This window comes from Prunus mume, linkage group LG4 (genome assembly GCF_029339155.1).
Source record: "Prunus mume cultivar Tortuosa linkage group LG4, ASM2933915v1, whole genome shotgun sequence".
NCBI lineage: Eukaryota > Viridiplantae > Streptophyta > Magnoliopsida > Rosales > Rosaceae > Prunus > Prunus mume.
In genome coordinates this window covers 5,412,374-5,434,225 of record NC_142701.1, presented here as the reverse complement: position 1 = coordinate 5,434,225, position 21,852 = coordinate 5,412,374, and the positions used below count along the sequence as shown (strand labels likewise).

The following is a 21,852-nucleotide window of genomic DNA, read 5'->3' as shown; positions in this document are numbered from 1 at the left end:
GATCAAGTGATCATTTTGAGTGTTTGTCTTTGGTTGATTTTTGGTTGTTTTATTTTTTTTGTTGTGTTCTACTCTGTTCACCTCTCCTATATTTATAAGAAATGCTTTGGAGTGGGGCTTCTTTCTCTTAATAATGGGCGGAAAAATTTCCCAAAAGATCTTTCATTTTTAAATGTAAAAAGGGATTTTATCAGTTCGCAGATAAGCCCTCAATGGTCGGGTTCTTAGGACAATTACTTCTTTTTTGAAAAGAACCTAACCCTCTTTAATTCCAACTGTCCCCTGTGAGAGCTCAAACTGTGATGATTAGTTTGATTTTCCAGTTGAACAACTCCTATTTCCGCTTATCTTTTTAGAAAACACAGTATGCGTATCCTTTGAAAGATGGTGTCTTCTTTTGAGTAGAAACAATATCTCTAAATATATAAAAGGGATTTGATCTTGGTGAGATTCGAGATGTCCCTTCTTTTCGCTGCCTTTGTCAACTCCTTATCAACCCGGTTGAAATTGTTGACTTTTCTAAATCATGGAGAAAAAGATCCACGTGGGCCTGTTTCCTTTTGGGCTTAGTCTTCTCTTTTAATCATGCCAAGCCCTTTTTGATTTTTTCTGGAGCTATGGGCTGATTTCTTTTTCTTCTTTTCGAAGCCCAAGTTTTTTTGATAGATCCTGAGTTGGGCTTTCTGGATTTTGGGCCCTTGATTCTTCTAATCGTAAAGTCCAGTACTGCTTGGGCCCTGTTCGTTTTGTTTCTCTGGGCTTTTAGTGTTGGGCTGGGTATGCAGAATTTTGGCCCAAACAGATGGACCATTTGAATAAATAATTTAATTAAGGGACCAAAATGTAAATCGAGTATAAATTTGAGGACCATTTGAGTAATTTACCCTTAAACTTTTTAGTAATGGGTTTGCAAGTCTTTGGAGGAGACGTGGGTTTTCACTAGGTAGGGCTACATTAGATGTGGGTTTTCACTAGGTTGGGTCACATGTGGGTACAATATAAAAATACCATACTACATTGGTTATCCAATTGATGCTGGAACAAAGTAAAAATGTATAGTATTTGAAATAGTATATATATAGAAATACATAACACTGATAACATTATAGTATTTATAATATAAAAAATTTGAGGGGGGGGCTCGGGATTACATTGGTAATTATAGAATAGTATGGATATATCATGTTAGCATAAGATACTTCCATTCAAATTTTGACACATGTCCATTTTTAAAAGGAGAGGAGTGGCACAATATAGGGCTTTATGGGTGTTTGGGTTGGGGACGAAGGATTGTTGGAAAATTCTTTCTTTCTTTCTTTTTTATTTAAGTTTTTTATTTTTCTAATTTTATTTTAAAAGATAAAAGTTAAGCAAGTCCATTTGTAATAAAGTAATTAATTTCTTTTCAAAAATACACAAGCATCGAAATTTGAATGTAAGTATTATACATTGACATGGTACATCCGTATTATTTTATAATTTCTCCCCAATGTGGCTCAGCCCCTAGATATATGTAACTTTTGCTATTGGAGATGCTCCAAGGTTGGAAAATTTGAGAGACCAACTTGTGTTATCTCTCTAATAGAGGTGAGACCCATTTTAATAGTGGGCTCCACCTCTATGAGAGAGATAATACTAAAGTTTGTATCTAAATATGGTCTCCCTAGCATCACTTTAACTTTTATTACGTAAACTGATAATTATACACAATCGTGAACGGAATATTATCCTCCAATAGCGTGAAGCACATGCAAAGATTCACAAAGTCACATATGAACAAGAAATTAAAGTTTATAATAATGTCATTGAGTTAGAGTTTAGACTATTAAACGAGGAAATTAGAAAAAAAAATAAAAATAAAAAATAGGACCATTTAACACACTAAAGTCTTCGTTTAAAAAAAATACACCCAGACAGAGACACACACTAAAGTCTTGTTTGTTGACTCTAGACCATTTAACACATCAGATGCCATCACCATCGCTACAACATTCAAGTCAAAAGCACATTTCTTCATATGAAAACTCGCCGGTTTTACGTTATTTTTAGGCCACCCAATCAAAAACTTATAACGCGTCTGAAAATGCAACCAAATTTCTTGATGCCAAGTTACCATCACTTTCTGCCAAAAGTCTGAGAAAATAAAAGCATTACATTAATTTTCAAAGATAAAATATATAATATAAAAAATGATAAAATATATAATTACGTAAGTAATTACCTGACGACCGACCCTGCCTGCTTGTATAGAAGGTGTTGTGCATTGGGGTAATCTGACCTCGTCTATCTCCAATCTCCACGAAATGGATAATATAAATTAGAGATTTGACCAAAATTAATAACGTTCCCATAAGCAGATTATAGAAAGAGTTTAAATTTTAAATATATATCTTGCATCCTATTTATACTATTTTCTAAGAAAATAATTTCCCACCATTTTTGTAATTAAAAGCATGAAACAAATTAAATGACACGTTAAGAAAACTCTTTAAAACATGAGAAAATGATTTCCAAGAAGAAAGAAACAAGTCAACATTCAACGCTACTGAAAAAACCAAACAAGTATTCACACCAAAACCCAAAACCAAAACACAAACTCTCTGACTCTTGACTCTCAACTCCAAACACATAAAACACAATTTTCAGCCCCTCTCTCAACAAATCCGTCAGAGGCGCTGAGTGAGGCATCAAACCAAACCACGAAACCATGTCTTCCTCCTCGCACCTAAATCCGATGCGCCTCCTAAAATACGAAGACGAGGATGATCCTCCAGTTTATCACAAAAACCCGTACGACTTGAACAGCAAGATCATGCTCACAGCCATCATCTCATTATCTGTCGTCGTTTCGTTAGTGATCGTGCTTCACACCTACGCTAGGTGTGTCCTCCGACGCCAGGCGCTTCGCCGTGCCTCCATGCGTCATCATCTAGGCTCGACCATGGCTCATGTCCACATGGCGGAGCAGCCCAAGACCGGCCTGGAGCCCTCCATCATTTCCGCCTTGCCCACTTTCGTTTTCACACGCGCGGACGGCCAGGACGACGGGGAAGCCAACGCAATAGAGTGCGCCGTGTGCTTGAGCATGTTAGATCATGATGAGATGGCAAGGCTGCTTCCAAATTGCAAGCATAGTTTCCATGTGGAGTGCATAGACACGTGGCTGAATTCCCACACTACCTGCCCTATTTGCCGTACAGAGGCAAAGCCGCGTCTCCAACCCGAGCCACGGGAGGATCCCGTGGCAGGTGGGCCCACGGCTCCGCCTCTGGAGCCGCCTTTGAACTCCGCGTTTCAGTCATATATAGAAGGGACGTCAGATGGTGCTGCCCAGTCCAGCTCTGGTACTAAATCGAATGGCTCGATTTCGAGGTTGAGTTCTTTCAGAAGAATGCTTAGCATGGACAGATCTTCAAGAAGGATTCAATCTTGTGGCCAAGAGGATGGTATAGAAGATTTAGAGAGACAGTGAATATTGCATTAATTTTGCTATATATACTTGAATTAATTGTTACAATTTTGCTTTTGTTTGGTTTTTATTACAATTTGAGTGCTGCTCTTATTGCTACAGATGATTATAAACATTAAAACTTTACTTGATTTTGATTGTTTGGCTCCGGTGGTTACTTTATTGGAAAGTCTCTGTGTATACTCGATTGTCAACCGTGAAGGATATTGGATTGTTAGTTGTATTGTTTGTTGTTGTCTTTTACTTGGTCCGACGAAGACTTATTCGTGGTTTGGTAACCGTTTGGTAACCTAAAAATTAGTTAAGATGGTAATTTGCGGCTAGCATAATTAAGAAAGATAAACAAAAATAATTGCGTGTGTTCCACGTGAATAAGAAAAATTAATTAGCTTTTGGCCAGATTATAAGTTTTTCTTAAGAGATACAAATTTCCAACCCTTTTGTGATTAAAAACAAAGATTTTCCCTTTTTTTGCGGGATTCGTTTTGATTTTCTGCAATAAAAGAGAATCCAATAGTAGCTGGTATGTTTGTGAATTATTACTATATATGGCAGGATAATCTAGACTCTAGCCAAAGGAGAAACACTTATGTGTAACGGGAACAGTATGCCACGCGTGATAACTTTTCTGCGTGGCAGTTTGTGATTGATTAGGGATAGCAAAACAATGTTATTTCCGTTTTACACAAGATTTTTTTTGAAATAAACATCTAACTAAAATTTATAAATCAAACAAGTTTATTCGCATAACGAGCAAATATAATACAAAGAAGTACAAAATACAAATAAATACTAAATTAAACACATATTGTCCAACTTAAAAAAAAAAAAAATTATATGTTCATTGCATAATCCAAAAAAATGCATTTAAAAAAAAAGCGTTGCCTAGTGAAGTGGATAAGAAAAAGAATAATCTCAACAAATTCCATAAGAAAAATCCCCAAAATTTAACACACAAACCTTAAATCATAACAACTTAACAATGACAATTAAATTATATATTGAATAAAAAGAAGAGAAAAATTTACCAAGACTGAAGATCCCACTGAAAATAAGTTGATAGAATTTTGGGGGATGAGAGCTACTTCTTCTAAGCTCTCAAATGAAATTATGTAGTTATGGGTGGCAAGAAAATAAAATTATATATATATATATATATATAAAACTTAACAATAACCATTAAAATTAGATATTGAATAAAAAAAGAGAGAAATTTACCTAGACTAAAGATCCCACTGAAAATAGGTTGATAGAATTTTGGAGGATGAGAGCTACTTCTTCTAAGCTCTCAAATGCAATTATGTAGTTATGGGTGGCTAGAAAATAAAATAATATATATGATGTCTGCTGTAGGGTGTACATATGGTTTAGAGGTGGGCTTATTTCTGTATTGAAGGGTGGGCTTAATTTTACATAGATGGGTGGGTTATTATTTGATTTACCTAGGTTGGGCTTGTATCACTTAGCTTATTCTCCAACTCCAGCCCAAATGTAGATCCGCCTTTGGGTGTAAAGAATAACAATAAGGCATCACCAGTCCAATGAAAAAATGGCTTAACTTGCAGACCATTGGCCTAATGCTCAAATCTCCACACATAAGCGTGTATAACTCACTTCTCCTTCCTAAATTCGAGAAAGAACAAAAAAAATGGCATATGCCACATCATCATGTTTTTTTTTAGAAAACATCATCATTATGTTTAAATCAACATTGACACATGTATTTAGTATGGATTAATTTCTTTTAACACATAGATTTAAAAATAATAATTTTTTACTTAACCTAAAATTCACCACTGCACAGTACCCAATATTTTACTCAGGACCGATGTTGTGATTTAAAGGGACTTGTACGAAACGTAAAATGGGGCCTTCACATTATTAAATACGAAAATAATATTAACAAAATTTACCATAACTTAATTCCATAAATAAAATTGGAACTTAAACTATTCATCATCAATTAACATATATAATTAATCAGCACAACAATTTTTCAAGAAAACATGTGTGGTTAGTGGCATGGACTTGGGTACACTAAACCATTTTTTACTTCTAATTTAATATTAAACCATAAAAAATTCCCTTGAATTGATTTCTGTAAGTACCAATTTCACATTGAATAAAAGTCCACCCTTTGAATTTTGGAATATCAGCAATCTACAAAAGAAAGCGTAATTCACAGGGTATAGAAAAAGGGATTTAGAAAAAAAGAATAAGAAAGATTTATAACAAGAAAAGTCTAACATTAAACCTGGAGGAGTGGCAGCGGTGCAGTGCAGCAATCTTAAGAAATCCAACGTTATCTAAATATTGTTTTGTCAAAAATATTAAATAAATATATAATACATAGATAATATAATATAAGATTTTTTTATACCTTATACAATGGGCCCAAGGAGGTAGCACCTCCAATTCCTGTCCAAGACCGACACTGGTTTCAGTACCCCCAATTACTTGACCAACCTCCCAACCCAGCCGTCACCGTTATACCACCAGATAAATTATAATCATGAAATAAATACGAGGCCGACCTTAGATCATAATATCCTCAACTTATTGGACTTGGATGTGATTAGTTTGTGTTCTTAAATGATGACTACAGAAAGATAATTGATATATATTCTATTTTATATATATACATACAGAGAGTTTTCATTGAGGATCCTCAAATAAGTTTATTGAGGACACCCTTATAGGCCCCACTCTGGATTGCATTTCACTAATCCAAACCGTTTATTTTGTAGATATTCATTCAAAGATCAAGTTAAGACTGTTTTCTACTGGGCTAGACCCCATTAGCATGCATTGGTAACTTTTAACTTAACTCCAAAATTAATTAGGTTGAAAAATATTAGTACATGTATCAATAGTAATTAAAATATGATGAAGTTGCATATGACACCTCATTTGAGACCTAAATTTGGTGTCGTTAGTATTATCGGAGGGACAATGCTTCTTTACTCACAAATCACAGCCTCACACATGAAAAAGTAACTCAGTAAAATTATAAAAAGAAAAGTTTATGCACACATGTCAAATTGTGATTTGCCTCCTAGGAGAAACGACTCCTTATGTGTATGAAGCCAAATATTTTTCTTATTGGAAAGGTGGTTGGCACAATTCCCCAAAAAAAATTATCTTAATACAAGCGATATTATTGGAGCATGGATTCAAACACAAAACCTCAGGCGCAGGGGTAACTACTCTTACATTGTTTATGAGTGCTTCTGGGAGGGCTATAAGCTTTATGACAGCTAAAAATACTTTTGATACAATTTGGTAGAAAATGTTATGTGCTTCTTCATGACGTATTCCCAAGTGTTTTTCCAGGAGGCACTTGGATTTCTTATGATAATTTCAACATCTTAAAAGTGCTTTTGTTAGAAGCGCTTATGAGCAAAAATACTTTCTAAGGAAGTAATCCCAAAACAAGCCATAACCATTTGATGTACAGATGCTTTTAATCATTTGATTCAAAATACATCAAATGGTTTTAATCATTTGATTCAAAATAATGCTTTTTAAAAGGAGTGTTGTGTTTTCTATCACATCACATGTACGAATGATTTTTATACTCAAGGTACTTTACTATCCCAATTATACTATTTAAATACTAGGTCTTGATACCAAATTCGAGATAAGGTCTTGCCAAGTAGCCAGGTGACTAGTATATGAAGGCTAACTAACAAGGTCACACAGTGCCCATAAATTATCTTAGAAATCATCTAACTATAAAAAAAATGCCCATCGAAAGAATGATCGTTTGTCTATCAAGATAATAATATACGTATAAAAGTGTTTCCATGTTTTGAACTAGAAGTCTACTAAACGAACATAAGAATAAAATATGAAAGAAAACTAGAAATGTTTTGAATGAAAACCAAAAGAAAGAAGGCCCAACCTTAAGCCATAGGCCGGATTTCTTTTATCTTTTCGGAGGATCCAATTTGGTTTTTTCCTCTTTTCTCAAATTGAACTCCCAAATGGAGAAAATGAAGAGCTGGCTTCCAATTTTTTTGCTCATTTTCCATCCACCGACCGACCTAAACCCTAAACCTAAAGTCTAAAAACAATGCCTGAATTTCCGTAGGAGGAAAGATGCATGTTGCTTTTTTTTTTTTAAGGCCCTCCCTTTTCAATTGCCAAGTAAACTTGCACTTCCTTTATGTTTTGATACTTTTCTTTTTCTTTGCATAAAACGAATTGGAAAGAAACTAAATAATTGCTTGAGATGTCAGGACGCAAAATAATGCAGTGCAGTTGTTTTTTTGGAAGTCGTGCAATGCACCTCTCTAATAATTCATGTCATATTGAACAGTAAATAACAAATGTTGATCTGATCACTATCGGGGGCCACCACATGCTCATTGTCCTTCATATTGAACAGTAAATAACAAAAGTACAAGTAAAGAAATTGCAATGGGTTACCTGGATGGGAATTTGCACTTATTATAACCTGAAATTGGAAAAATAAGAAACAAGTTATTTAATCCAAATTAGATCTAAATATCTAAACCCACCAAATACCCATCTGTGATCTAACTTCTTAATCTCCAATTAAACCATAAACCCAGAAAGAAAATTCAACAAAAGAAAATAAAAAAGAGAACACTTACTGGGGTTCAAAGAAGTGAGAGCGGCAGTGTTATCAAAGTTGCAGCTTTCGTTGGTCATGCCATGTTTTAGAAATTAGTCGTTGAAGGCGTAGGGGGGGGGGTGTTTTGGATGTCGGTGGGGTCGTGGTCCTTGGCGTTGTTCTTCGCCACGCACCACAGCTCCATGGTAACGACGCCGTTCTTGGACATGGAGGGCGGGACCAAGTTGCAGAGGGAGAGTGAGAGGAGGAGGCAGAAAGCTAAGCCTTTGTGCATTTTGGGAGAGAGAGAGAGGGAGAGAGAGAGAGAGAGAGCAGCTGAGGGTAGAGTTAATTTACAAGTTGAAATTGGCGTTGGGTTTTTCGAGAGACTCAGAAATAGAGAGAACGGAATATAGCCGTTTGGTTAATTTATTAATTGGGGGAAGAGGGGAGGGGCTTATGGGGGAATGGATGAAAAGTGACCGTTACTGTTGGGAACTTATGAGCAGAGAGTTTGACGGACAAGAAGAGAGACAGTGAGAACACAACCAAACTGCCGGAGACTGCCGTTTATGTAATTGTCACCCAGTCACCCAGTCAACCAGTCAACCAGTCAACCAATACAGGTGTTATTTATTTATTTTGGGTGTTGGTACAAACCAATACATATGTGTACTGTAAGGTCTTTTCTAAATTTTTCCCTTTCAAAAAGTAATTATTTGGGTTTTGCTCGGACTCAAATAATTTTTTTTCTTAACCCTCCACATTCAAATTTTAAGTCCGCAATTTCATTAAATTGTTTAAGAATAGTTTAAGTTTAATTTTTTTTAATGGAAAACTTTTCTTCATTTAATCTTTTTAAATAACGTCATAATTTATTTATTTATTTTTTTTTAACAATTTGACCTAAAAAAATTGAAATTCCATAAATATAATTTTATTCCAAAATAAAACACACAACATAAAAAAAAAAAAAAAAAAAAACACAAAAGTAGGATTGAAACAATTGTCGACCTCATTCACTATCTCCAAAGCTCCTCCAATGGTGATTGATCAAATCATGTTGAAGACTCTAATGCACGTGTGGAGATCGGACTCTATTATGATGAATCATGTAATCAAAGAGAGTCTGCCTATCTTGGTGGTACTCATATGTAATGCTTGGCCCCATCTCATATTGTCTTGCTTTGGCCCTCCTGGATCGTTGTGGACACATATCCTCATCATCATATTCCTTTTCAACATATTCGTACTCATCCTTTACAATCATGTTGTGCAAAAGTATACACGTCATCGTGATTGAGTGGAAGTTATCCTTGCACCACATATGTGCAGGTCCTCGAACAATAGCCCATCAAGTCTGCAGTATTTCAAATGCTCTTTCAACATCCTTCCTGTACGCTTCTTATATTTGCGCAAAAGCCTTTTCTTCGGGTTGTCAGGAGAAGAGATGGTCTTCATCAAAGTAGCACAACGGGGGTAGATCCCATCTGCCAAATAGTAGCCCAAATGGAATTGATTTCCATTGACAATATATTCAACATGAGGAGCCATTCCATGTACCACATCACTGAACAATTGAGAATGAGCTAAAATGTTGATATCATTGTTGGATCTAGCGGCTCCAAAAAAGGCATGTCATATCCATGTGTCATACGAGGCCATGGCCTCTAGCACAACAATGGTTTTTTTTTTTTTTTTTTTTTTTTTTTGTGACCTATATAAACTGGCATGCCCAAGAAAGATGGGTAATTCTTCCATTTTCAGTGCATGAAGTCAAGACTTCCTAACATGCTTGGGAAGCCTCGACTACTTGCCTTGTGCAATAGCTTGTAAATGTCAACTGGATTTGGAGACCTGAGGTACCATTGGCCATACACGGCTTCACAACGTAATAAAACTTACGGAGTGATTCAAGAGCTGTGCTTTCACCCAATCTACAGTACTCGTCGATCGCGTTAGAATGAGCATCCCCATACGAGCATATGAAAGACAGCTGTTAACTTTTGTTCAGAGGATGACCCTTGTTGACCGAGCCTATCTTTTTTGTGGCGAAAGTATGGCTTGTTGTTGACAACATCATTCAAGATGCGGTAAAACAACTCTTTCCACATTTGGAACTGGCTATGAAAGTCCGTAGTATTTAAATGTGGCCTTTCAACGAAATAGTTGGATATGAGATTGCGATGGAGATCTTCCCTCTCACGGTTTTTGTACTCACAACCCACTACAGACCCACCATGTTTGGTGGCTTCATTCTCTAGTGAAGTACGGTAGATAATGGCTTGTATTACTCTGATGATGTTCCTCATCATCTAAATCATCATCAAACATAAAGGAAAAGATGGCCTTGCCACGGTTATCCATTGAAAGCTTCAAATGATATGAAAAGTATGAGAATGAAGAAGATGATGTGCTTGAAATGATATCAAAAGTACGAGAATGAAAGAAGATTGATGAAATTGACAAAGAAAAATAAATTGAGAAATAGAAAAAAAGTTTTTGGAAGATTAATTGAGAAATGGGTGAGTATTTATAGAGGTTGGAGTGAGTTTTGAGGTTGGATCTGATTTGGATTAAATTAAAATATTATTTTAATCGTTGGATTTAAATTTCAGTCGTTGGATTTTTTTTTACCATTAAAATAGCTTAGATTTAATCTAGATTGTTGATTTAAAGTTACTATTAGAATTTTTTTAATAAAAAAAATGAAATTTGAATTGCAACGATAACTTTAGCTAGACTTGACACGTGGCACCTGCTGCGTTAGTCCAGCAAATAAAGCCAGCAGCGCAAGCCCCAATCTCTTTTTTAAAGTTACTATTAGATTTATTTATTTTTTTTTAAAGACATTTGAATTGTAATGACAACTTCAGCAGGAGCCAACACGTGGCATGTGCTGCGTCAGGCTGGGAGACAAAGCCACCAGCATGGGCCCCAATGTCTTTTTGGATGCACATGGGTTGTGCCATTGGTGGGCTCCACTGAATAGTTTGGGTCCATGCAATACTTGGACTGGTATTTGGGCCTAAGTTTGGGTTTCCCCAAATTTTGGTCATTTCATTTTCTTGGGTTGGGAGAGGTTTCATGCTATAATTTGGGATATTTTGGGTTTAGCCTCTTGGGTTGGATATGGCCTAACAAAAATTCTATTTTTGTGATTTGTGAAGGCAGTACCTGATTTGTCAAATAGGTCGAGTCGGCCAACACCTGACTGCATAAGTTCGATCTGTTTTGAATCGTGTTGGACTTAGGAGGGTGTATTCAATTGAGATTTTAATGAATAATTTTGAAGCTTAAAAATACAACGATATTCAATTAGAATTTTTTAAGTAATCAATAAAAGTCTGGTGTTATTCAATTAAGATTTTTAAATAATTAATACAAGTTCAGTGATATTCAATAAGGACTTTTAAAATATAAGAAAAAGTAACGTGATATTCAAAAACTTATTGATTTTATTGTATTTCATTAAATGGTGTATTGTGCGAGAATTTTGAATTTTTTTTTTCATAAGAGATACTTCATAAACCCCAGACAGGGGGAGCCAAAAGGAGAATATAAGATAACTATACGCTGGGAGAGGAGCACGTGCTAGACAGACCTTAGTTCAGGAAACCTAACCCAGCAAAACAAAATATTAAATAACAGAAGAAAAAGGATTGGGGGTGTAAGGAAGCCCATAAGAGGTTAAAACACCCATAAGGGACGGTGATGGCTGATCCAGCCAGGTAACCCTATGGACCGCTCTTATACCAAACGAAGCCGCAGCGTGAGCTACTAGATTCTTTTTGCGAGGGATCCAACTCCACTCGACTGCATTTAGTTTCCTTGATCATGTTGAGTTTGAACTATTCTTTATTAAGTTCCTCTTAGGCAATGCTTGGACTTTCTAGAATGTGAATGCTCTTGTCTACTAGGAAGATTCACTAAAATACTATTTGATTAAGAATAATACTAGTCTTACCATATTTTTATACCACAATTTCATACAACATGATGTGGCAGTTGATGTGTACATATCACATCATGTAAAATACTAGTTTCTGTTTTTCTAATTTTATTTATTAAAATACACTTCATTTATTTAATTGATGTGGCATATGATATGGACATGCCACATCATCTGGTATAGAAATGTGGCATAAAAATATGGTAAGTGTAGCATTTTGATTAACAAAGAAAAAGCAAAAATATATACTAATGGTGCCTGCGGTTTAGCTGAATATTCGCACTTTCATCCTTGTAATTTCTTTGTATTATTCTTTCTCCTTCTAGTTCTTACCACTTTTGGTCTAAATCATCAATAAATGAGTTCATATTTGCTTTTTATTTACTTCTAAATTTACCAAGTAACAAAACAATTTCTTGGTTAGGCTTAGGAGTCCCTGCAGAGTATCATGGTATACTTGAGTAATTGACAAATATAACTTACCAAGAAGATACAAGAGAGCAAGAGACATCTGATGCAAACAAGTATTAGGTTCAAATTATGCTGCCAATTGAATTTACCATAAGCTGCTTAAACATAAAAACTGATGCAGAATGAATCTAAGACCACCCAAATACGTAGTCAAGAATATAAACCAGCAACAGAGAAAGTGGATAAAGCAGCATAGCCACCAGAGACATCCAAAGGGGGAAGGTGGTTCGGAAACTGGCAATGGCACCCATTAGAATGCAGACAACTACAATAACGAGAACTTCAGCGGAAAAGCTCCACGTCAAGTTGCGAATGTAAACCAGACCCAAGAAAACTGCCAGGGAAAGAATGTTGCTCATTGTTACTGAGCCATATATCTGCACCACAAAGAAGGAATAGATATAGAAAACAACCCTAAATTAGTACAAAAATCCCAAGGTGCCTTTAATTTTGAGTGTCTAGCATACACAAAAGAAAAGGTAGAGATTGTTAGCAAATTGTCTACCTCAGAGTATGCCAATGAAGCAGTTCTCTGCTTTTTCCGGCTGACGAAAATTAGAGTGGAGACTATCTCACTGGAGCTAGCAAAAGGTAGAATGACAAATGAGATGAAGAACGAAGGGATACTCGTAGCAGTTGAGAAGGCGTCAACAGCATCAACAAGGGGATCAGCAAACACTGCAGCAACTATAGTTCCCAGAAGCAGCAACCCTACTGCTTTGGAGCCATGCCACTTGACATTTTTAACATCCTCCACAACTTCATCCATTTGATCCATAAACTGATCCTGCTCTTTCTTTGTTTTCTGAATATGCAGCCACAGATGTCATTAACTAAGTGACATATATATATGTATATATACACACATACATACATATATGTGTAGGCTAGAGAAAATTAGAGGATTTAAACAACTTACCTTATCAAAATCCTCTAACAGTTTCATCGATGGTGGAAGCTTTCCACGCTCCATTATTGCGACACGCTTAGCCTTGTTGATCCATTTCGAGATTCCTTTGAAAAATTCATCCACATCAATCTTTGAGTCATGAGATGTATCAAAATCTCTCATCACTTGTGAAATTGCTTCATCGATGTTTATGTCCATATCGTCGAACTGGATTCCTATAATCAGAGATCTTAAGTCTGCTGTACTTAGATAACCATCCGAATCCTGATCTAGTGTCTTGAACAACCTATCATTAGATCAACAGATTATTTAATATCAGCATTGACATTATAATATGGAAGCTAGTCAAAGCACGAACTAGGCGACTAAAACTTTTTTCTATCTGTAGTACAGTGGACACACAACTTTATATATGCATTGTAAATGAAAACCCGAAAAGAAAAGAAAAATATCCCAACTAGTTGAGTAGCAACATAAGTACTTAAAACCTATATTCCCCCATCTCAACTAGTTGTGGAGCAACATAAGTGCTTAAACCTAGATAGGTTTGAAGAAGCATTATCTATTAGAATGTACGCATCTAACCCAAAATCAATTGGGAATGTGGTAGAGAAGGCCAAGATCCTGTAAAATACTGATGCAAGGCTTCCTTCCAACATGGGATAATGCATGCCGAAGCAAATAATTTACATCATATATGGAATTACTCTGAATTTGTAAATGCCTGACTTATTGTTTGAAAAATAGATCCCAATGGAACTGACAAAGATTGCGGAGTTTAATAAAGACTAACTTTTCTATAACAACTTTGTTAGGATCACCGTCATTTGTAAGAAGTCTTCCCAGCGCATTTGTTTTCAACTGCATTAGAATTTCTGACATCACATGCTTATGCTTTGATAATGCAAGTTTTCTCTTCTGAATCCATGGCTGAAAGACCTGCGTCAATATATATTTCATAGATAAGATGCAGCGATTAGTGCAGAACGGATGGGAAGATGCTGAGGTTGTATACAAATCAAACACACATGAAATTTGGTAACTGAAAAATATCTTTTTGAAAACTAAACTTTCAGCTAGCTACCTGATAGAGGCTATAAGCAATCACGAAGGAGATGGCGACGATGAGCGAAATCAGAATTGCTAAGCGACTGTCAGAAGTTGTGTGAAAAACTTGGGGTAATTGGACAATTACAAAAGGAATAATAGAGAAAACCATGATCCTTGCAGCATAGCTTGTCCAAATATCTGTGCTCACTCCAGATCCTGATAAATAAAAAATAAACAGAACAATGAATATACCTCTTTTTTTCTTTTTTTTTAATTTTCATTTTAGGGTAGAATCCTATAAACATTGAGTTACACACATTAAGCCAAGAACAGTATAGGAAAAAGTACCAGTTAAGCTAAATCGTTTTTCATCTTTTTGATCAACTGCAACTGAATTTTCAAGGTCACATTTGCCAACTAGGAGACAGGTGCCCCATAGAATTGTTAGAAGCATAACATTTGATCCAGCTAGCAAGCCCATTCCCACAGAGACCTGACTTTGAGCCGTTTCTGTGTCTCCAGAAAGTCCAGACGCTGTTAAGAAACACCAGAAAGAGCTCATCTAGTAATTTACTCCATCATACGTATTACGTACCAACAAAATAAATAACACATAAATTGAAATTTCTTCTGCAAGAGACACAATTATTTGTATTAAGGTAAAGAAAAAGATGGGCACTTAAAGAAGCGGGCTTGTCCATCCTAGAGTCACATACATGACTTCATTTTTTTTTCATTTCTGCATGTACTCGGAAGATTAAATATGCAGCGACAAGTTTCTTTTATCTCCTTATGCAATTCGACCCCAATTTCCTTGAGTTTTTCTTTTAAGAGAAGGGGTAATCCATTTCATAAGCCAATAGAAGGTCGAGGCATACCTAACCATGTATGCAAACTATATTTTACTTTAATCTAATATAAACTACGGGACAGGAGATTCGAACTTGGGTGCAGAATGGGGGGGAGCACATCCACTTTAACCAACTGGCTAATGTATAATTATTAGCTTGTTAATAATATTGATATTTTGTTTGTTAATTAGGGTGGGTAAGAGGTAGTCAGTTGTTCAAATCTGAGCAGCAAGACTTTCTCATAGTCAACAAGCGATTTTTTATTTTTTATTTTATTGTTTAAAAATTACTAGTTAACCAATTTTTATAACTTGGCCAAGTCATTAGTTGACATGATGAGCTTAGACTAACTACTCCACTATCACATGAACATGTCAAGTACTTACTACTTACGCAATAAGGCTACTTGAAATAAAATAATTTTTATGCACATAATTAACTTAAGTTGCGCCATTTGACCTTACTGATAATGACATAATTTTACAGATAATTATTTTTCTTCCTTTCCCAGTGCAAATAAAATAGAGGAGAAGAAAAGTCAGTGCATTGCTCGGATAGCATAGCACGTTAAACTGAGCATAAACTCATCCTTAAAATAAGCTTATTAATACAATTAGAACATATTCCAATTCAAAATCAATTGAAAATGGTGAAAACACGAATACATATCATTATATACAATATGTGAACTTTTCATTTCTCAAGGAATGATTTCAATTCCTAACTTTCATGTGTTTTACTAACATATGAATATTGGAATTATTTCAATTCCTGACGAAGTGCCCATGTGTTTGTCGATTATACACTCTAGAAGGCAAGCATGCTGGGCTATAGGAAGAATTTATAGAGAGATAAGCCCTTTTTTTCTTCCGAATGTAGTCCAATAGCAGGTTAATATATTATATAGCTATATAGGTTTATGAAAGCTAAGCTTACCAAGAATAATGGTGGCATCAGGTATAGAGCTCAAAAGAGGCAGGAAGAAACCACCAACGATACCAGGCCCTAAAATCTGCAGCAGAATCTCACTTCCATTAGACAACAGCTTGGCTGATAGAAACATCAAGTAGCCATAAACGATGATCAGGAAAGTATTTCCCAAAACTGTGGTTGTGCATGGCAAGAAGCCGTATGTCTGGTCACAACTATCTGAAGAGAACAAGCGGCCCGGCAGCCAAATGGAATTTGGTTTCGGAGTTTTTTCGAGTACTCCATCGGAGACCATGCTCAATGGCAAGTCGTTTGTTATGGACCGACTTTCGCCGGAGCTGGCTTGTTGAAGTAACAAGATGGCTAGCAAAAGGAGTGTGAGTTTCTTTGCCATGTTTTGGCTTGGGGAAGAAGCTTGTACTCTTTTTGCATTTGCTTGTGTTGCTTTGCATATATATATATATAGCTTTAGATGGTTCATGGGCATGTTTTAGGCGTAAAGTTTGGATACTAGGAATTTGTTTAGGTGGGGTCGAACTTGGAAGACAGGTAAGATGAAAATAGATCCAAAAAAGTAGATGGGTAATATATATATGTGACCGTAGAGGAAGTATAACATGCAACATATTTTAAACTTGGGTGGCCAAGTGGATGAATGAGAGAGAAATATATATATATATATATATATATATATATTTAGAAGAAAAAAGAAAAGAACCATAGAAATCAAAGACTTTTGCTAACCTAAACAACTAGATTTGAGAAGTGTTGTTTGATCAAAAACAAGATTTGAGAAGTTTTTACATTGTTTAGTGTGAAAGACATGTCAGTTTGGATAGGGAGGGGTAAAGTTGTCCGAAAGACTTTTGCTGAGTGGGCTTATGAATACAAAACTCATAATTAGATTGACAATTCTAATTAAGGACTAAATTGAAATTGAAATAATTTGATTCGAATTACAAAAGTATAAATATAAAGTATATTTGATTCTATTTATCAATACTTTTGGTTTAACTGAAGAGGACTCGTTTTAGTGGTTCGAGTTGCCTCCTGATTTCATTCAAGACGTCATGTTATTTGATTCTATATAAGTTAGTTCCACTTTACTTCTTCTAAGATTCAATAAATTTTCCTCTTATTGTCCTCGTTCATAAAGAAAAATATAAACAATTGAAATAAATTAATCCTAATGTTGGTGCAAAGGTTTCGCTACGTGACGGGGGCAGTTTGCCCCATAGCAAATCCATAGATATAATTTGAGGGCGCAGCCCTGTGATGTCAGAGTGTCTTCCAACTAAATATTGAACCATTGGCCCTCTAATTTCCATATTTTCTTTTTGGTGATTGGATGAGCTCTCTAATTACAGCGGTTGAATGATTTATTTCTTGGGAGTTTCACTAAAACACCCAAAATGGAGGTTGAAATTATAAAAAAACCCAACACCCAAAACACTTTATAAACACACCCAAAACCCATCATTACACACACTCAAAACCCATTTATAAACACACCCAAAAAGTTGACTTTGGGGTTGATTTTGGGTGTGTTTCTATGTTTAAATAGTGCTTGGGTTTTTTTATAAATACATGTCTAGGATTGGGTTTATTTATAAATTTGTATTATTTCTTTTCTTTTTCTTCATAAAATATGGATCACCCATCACACTCAGTTAAATGTAGCAGCCAGAGGGTCATAAATGTAATCTTGGTTTTATCCATGTGCTCATAAAATATACAAGGAAGATTCGAATTACATGTTCAAATAAGCTGTCGAAACCATAAATCATCGGAGGCTAGTTGATCTTGACAGAGATTATTATATAGGAAACTTTCAAGGAAGATTCCAAGTATATGTTTACAAATTTGACCCAACTACCATTGTAGAATGCATGTGATTCAGTGGTTATCTCAAAATTATGTTTGGTTTCTTGTACAAAAAATACAGTTTTTTTTTTGGTCACTAGAATTATAAAAATAGAAAACAATCCAATGACACTCAAACCATAAAAGTATGGTAGTTTCAAAGAATTAATGTTCAATGCTCAGTTAGATTTTTATTTTATTATATATATAAGCAATATTGGGGGAAGGGGGAATCGAAACCTAGAACAGAGAGGAAGCAACTTTCATAACGGAGGTTAACGTTGAAAATATCATACAATAACATTTGCTTCCCTAAACCAAAACATTCTGTTTTAATGTTCGATAACATATTTTTGAAAACAGAAATTTCAGAACAGTGCAAACAAATCCCATCTCTTTTACCTTTGTCTACTTCAATTCACATCATGTCAATTTTAGTGCTAGCAGAAGAAGCAACACTCTCAAAACTAAGATATCAAGGGTTAATTATTTGAGTCAATATCCATGCCATTCACGGATTTGCTCATTCTAAAATCAACGACAGCCTTGTCAAAGGTGCTCCTCACATGTTGGCATACAACCATGAGATCCTGGCTTGCATCTTTGAATACTTCTTTCGCTGCAGCACCTGTAAAGTTTCATGAAATATCCGTGTTATACGCATTATAAACTTCAAGACTGATTTCAACACTGCAATTCCTTATGAAAACACCAAGGAAATTTCTAAAATTTTCCCTGTAGTGTAAGAGTGAAGTAAGTTTTCATGTATATAACTCCTTGGCCTCCATAACGAAGACTACATTTTGGTACATTAGATGGGATTCCTTAACCTATCTCCTAGTCCTACACCCTCTTCCCCACTCCTCCATCACCACCAGGGCTAACCCCAAATTTAAATGGTAATGCGTATCTGCCACAGCAGGACTGCTTGATGCATTAATTATCATACTAGAACTTTTAAGGGGTCCAAATCAACTATCTTGAGATGATAATAGGTTTACATGTTCAAGCAGAAACTCCATTAGAAGTAATACAGAGCCCACACTTCTGTAGGGTATTGATTAAGCAGCTGTTTTATGGGTACCTAATGTTGCTACAATCAATTAACTGATTCAGACTCCACAACTTGGTTCCAATCACAGATATGATCAGGCAAAGTATCAAATACACAACTTGAGTATTTTGGAGGCATGACCAAGTGAATAGAAGATATTGTTGTAACTATTCATAATAAACAAGTAATATATGCATACAACCATCAGTCTCTATCTTACATTAAAATAAATAAATCAGAAACAAGTGCAAGGCCAGCAATTATGAGAAACATAGTTGATAGAACAAGAATAATCATAAAAGTCCATATATATCGCTGAAGGCAAAGCATATATATGTTACCTGTTGTTTGGACTCTAATATTAACTCGATTATCGGATGGATGAGGAATGCTGTACCCACAAAATTTTGTCCTTGGACTGCAACATAAAAAAAAACTTCATTTAGATATCATTAAACTGTTATTACCACCACTACTACTTATTATTATAATTATCATTTTCCAGTTACTTAATCCTATCTTATAGAAAGATTTACTTCAACAGGGAAAATATGAACAGGATTCTGAGGAAAATTTGTAAATCAAACTTATAAAGCTTTTCCCACTTTGCTCATTCCAATTGAATGGTAACCCGATTTAGCAAAATTTTCTTCAACATGTACAAATTCATAATGATTAACTTATGGTTCGTGCTTAGAAAGCTATAGTTAGAGCAATTTTATAGAAGAAGCAGATTATTGATACATATCAACAGTCACATATTTGGTAAAAACATTTTAAATAATTAGAAAGCACTTACTCCTGATTTAAAGTGAACCTGATCGCATTCGCAAATGTATGATCCTCATCAATCAAAGAAAATGTGGATTGGCTGGGATCAGATATGGACCCATGTTCCATTTCTCACTAAACCCTGCCTAACAAGAAAAAAGAAACAAACAAACAAAACAACAAATCTAAATTACACTACTTAACAATAACAGTCTTTAAATGAGAACTGTAACTCCTACCCATGTATTTTTCTTCTTTTTTTTTTTTTTTTTTTTTTTGGGGTAAAAGTATTGAACTCTCTCCCCAACCATGTATTTGTTACTAATTATCTGGAAAATAGAAATTTACAAATTTGAAATAAACGTGCAAATATACAAATGCGAAATCAAAATCAAAATTCCCAAATTAAGTTCAGACGTTGAATCTTGGATGGGTCTCCATGACGCGAGAGAAAGGGAAAGAAAAAAGTTAGGGCTACAGAAATTAAACAGAAAACAAGAAACAGAGTGCAGAATCTTACCCAGAGGTGGCGACTGAAGTTTCGAAGAGAAAACGTGGAGGCAAAATTGGAGATAGCTGATTCTGTTGGTATGCTGGTTGTGGCTCTCTATATGTTTGTCGACTGAAGCTTACGAGTGACCGTGAAGTACAAGAAGGCGAGAGACGTGAGGTAGGGTTTAAAGATTAAAATTGGGCTGTGCCTCGCTTAACCCGTAAGCCCTGTGGGCTGGACTGAATTGGATATATATTTAAAATAGTGACCGTGAAGTACAAGAAGGCGAGAGACGTGAGGTAGGGTTTAAAGATTAAAATTGGATTGTGCCTCGCTTAACCTGTAAGCCCTGTTTAGTGGGCTGGACTGAATTGGATATATATTTAAAATAGACATGAGTCTAGTTTGTTTTTTGGTGGATTTTAAGGCCCTATTTGGTGGGCTAGACTGGACTGAATATATCCAATTAAAATAGATACGAGTTCAGTATATTGTTTTGTAGGCTTTAAGTGCACAACTGATTAGATATGAATCTTGAATATTAGTTCATAAAAACGGGGGCTTCGTAACCCATTGTTAGATATGGGTTTCAAAGCCACGTCTTTTCTCTCACCGAATGTGTGAGCTCTCATCTCGCTCAGCACTTCTTCCTAGTCTATTCTCTTCTCTTCTATGCTCTCCTCTTAGTCCAAAGTTAAGTATAGCACCACACAATAGACACAAAGTCTAGTTCAGTCCCAATCAGTCCAATCTAAAATATAAAGTCCAATTCAGTCTTGTCCATTTCAGGCCACCAAACGGGGCCTAATTTTATTTTATTTCTCTTTCAATTTTTTTTTCATTTTTAATTCCTTTATTTATTTATTTATTTATTTTTAATTAGTTTTGTATTCAATTGCAAATTTTAATTCGTTTATATTTTTTTTTTCTTTTTTATGTAGTTTTATATATATGCAGTATAGCACCAAACAACATATATAAAGTCTGGTTCAGTTCCAACCAGTCCAATTTAAAATACAAAGTCAAATTCAGTCTTGTCCAATTCAGGCTACCAAACGGGGCCTAATTTTATTTTATTTCTCTTTCAAAATTTTTTTTTTCATTTTTATCGTTTATTAATATATATTTTTTTTCATTTTTTGTATTCAATTGCAAATTTTAATTTGTTTATAATTTTTTCCTTTTTGTTATGTAGTTTTATATATATTCATTCGCTAGGATGGGGAGCGGGGGGGAGTATTATATTAGAATTGGGGTTGTCTCAAAATTGTCTCTTAAGTGAATCGAACCCAGATGCACTTGGGGAGAGAGGGAGTGTTTGGCCCACATTTCCACTGTAGTGCCACTCATGTGCAATTAGTTTTGTATTCAATTGAGTCTAAAATTTCTACAAAAGTTTAATTGCATTAAAAACAAAAGTCATTGACTTTGAAGGAAATACAAAAAGAGTGGATTCCCA

At 35.2% G+C, this 21,852-nt stretch overlaps 4 protein-coding genes across 5 annotated transcripts; 1 reads left to right on the top strand and 3 right to left on the bottom strand.

Moving 5' to 3' along the window:
* Positions 1-1,773: 1,773 nt before the first annotated feature.
* Positions 1,774-8,644, bottom strand: LOC103328519 (PLASMODESMATA CALLOSE-BINDING PROTEIN 5). The gene is given in 5 exon segments (XM_089051173.1): positions 1,774-2,133; positions 2,222-2,294; positions 7,901-7,928; positions 8,089-8,185; positions 8,188-8,644. Coding segments are annotated over 5 exon segments (372 nt in total). The 5' UTR covers positions 8,344-8,644; the 3' UTR covers positions 1,774-2,115.
* LOC103328518 (E3 ubiquitin-protein ligase ATL41-like) lies at positions 2,549-3,697 on the top strand. The gene has a single exon (XM_008230915.3). The coding sequence runs from the start codon at positions 2,708-2,710 to the stop codon at positions 3,470-3,472; it is 765 nt and encodes a 254-aa protein (XP_008229137.3). The 5' UTR covers positions 2,549-2,707; the 3' UTR covers positions 3,473-3,697.
* A 3,810-nt stretch (positions 8,645-12,454) lies between the features above and the next one.
* Positions 12,455-16,647, bottom strand: LOC103328510 (sodium/calcium exchanger NCL1-like). The gene is made up of 7 exons (XM_008230909.2): positions 16,219-16,647; positions 14,780-14,965; positions 14,466-14,647; positions 14,175-14,320; positions 13,391-13,667; positions 12,977-13,276; positions 12,455-12,848 (listed from the first exon to the last, which is right to left on the bottom strand). The coding sequence occupies exons 1-7, from the start codon at positions 16,604-16,606 to the stop codon at positions 12,600-12,602; spliced, it is 1,728 nt and encodes a 575-aa protein (XP_008229131.2). The 5' UTR covers positions 16,607-16,647; the 3' UTR covers positions 12,455-12,599.
* A 1,676-nt stretch (positions 16,648-18,323) lies between these two features.
* On the bottom strand, positions 18,324-20,579 carry LOC103328509 (uncharacterized). Of its 2 annotated transcripts, none has more exons than XM_008230907.3 (4): positions 20,421-20,579; positions 19,929-20,046; positions 19,471-19,547; positions 18,324-18,703 (listed from the first exon to the last, which is right to left on the bottom strand). In XM_008230907.3, exons 2-4 carry the CDS (start codon positions 20,027-20,029, stop codon positions 18,558-18,560), a joined length of 324 nt encoding a protein of 107 aa, XP_008229129.1. In that variant the 5' UTR covers positions 20,030-20,046; positions 20,421-20,579; the 3' UTR covers positions 18,324-18,557. The 2 variants fall into 2 exon arrangements, with proteins under 2 accessions (XP_008229129.1, XP_008229130.1); XM_008230908.3 differs by having other exon boundaries at positions 19,929-20,042.
* Between the last annotated feature and the right edge of the window lie 1,273 nt (positions 20,580-21,852).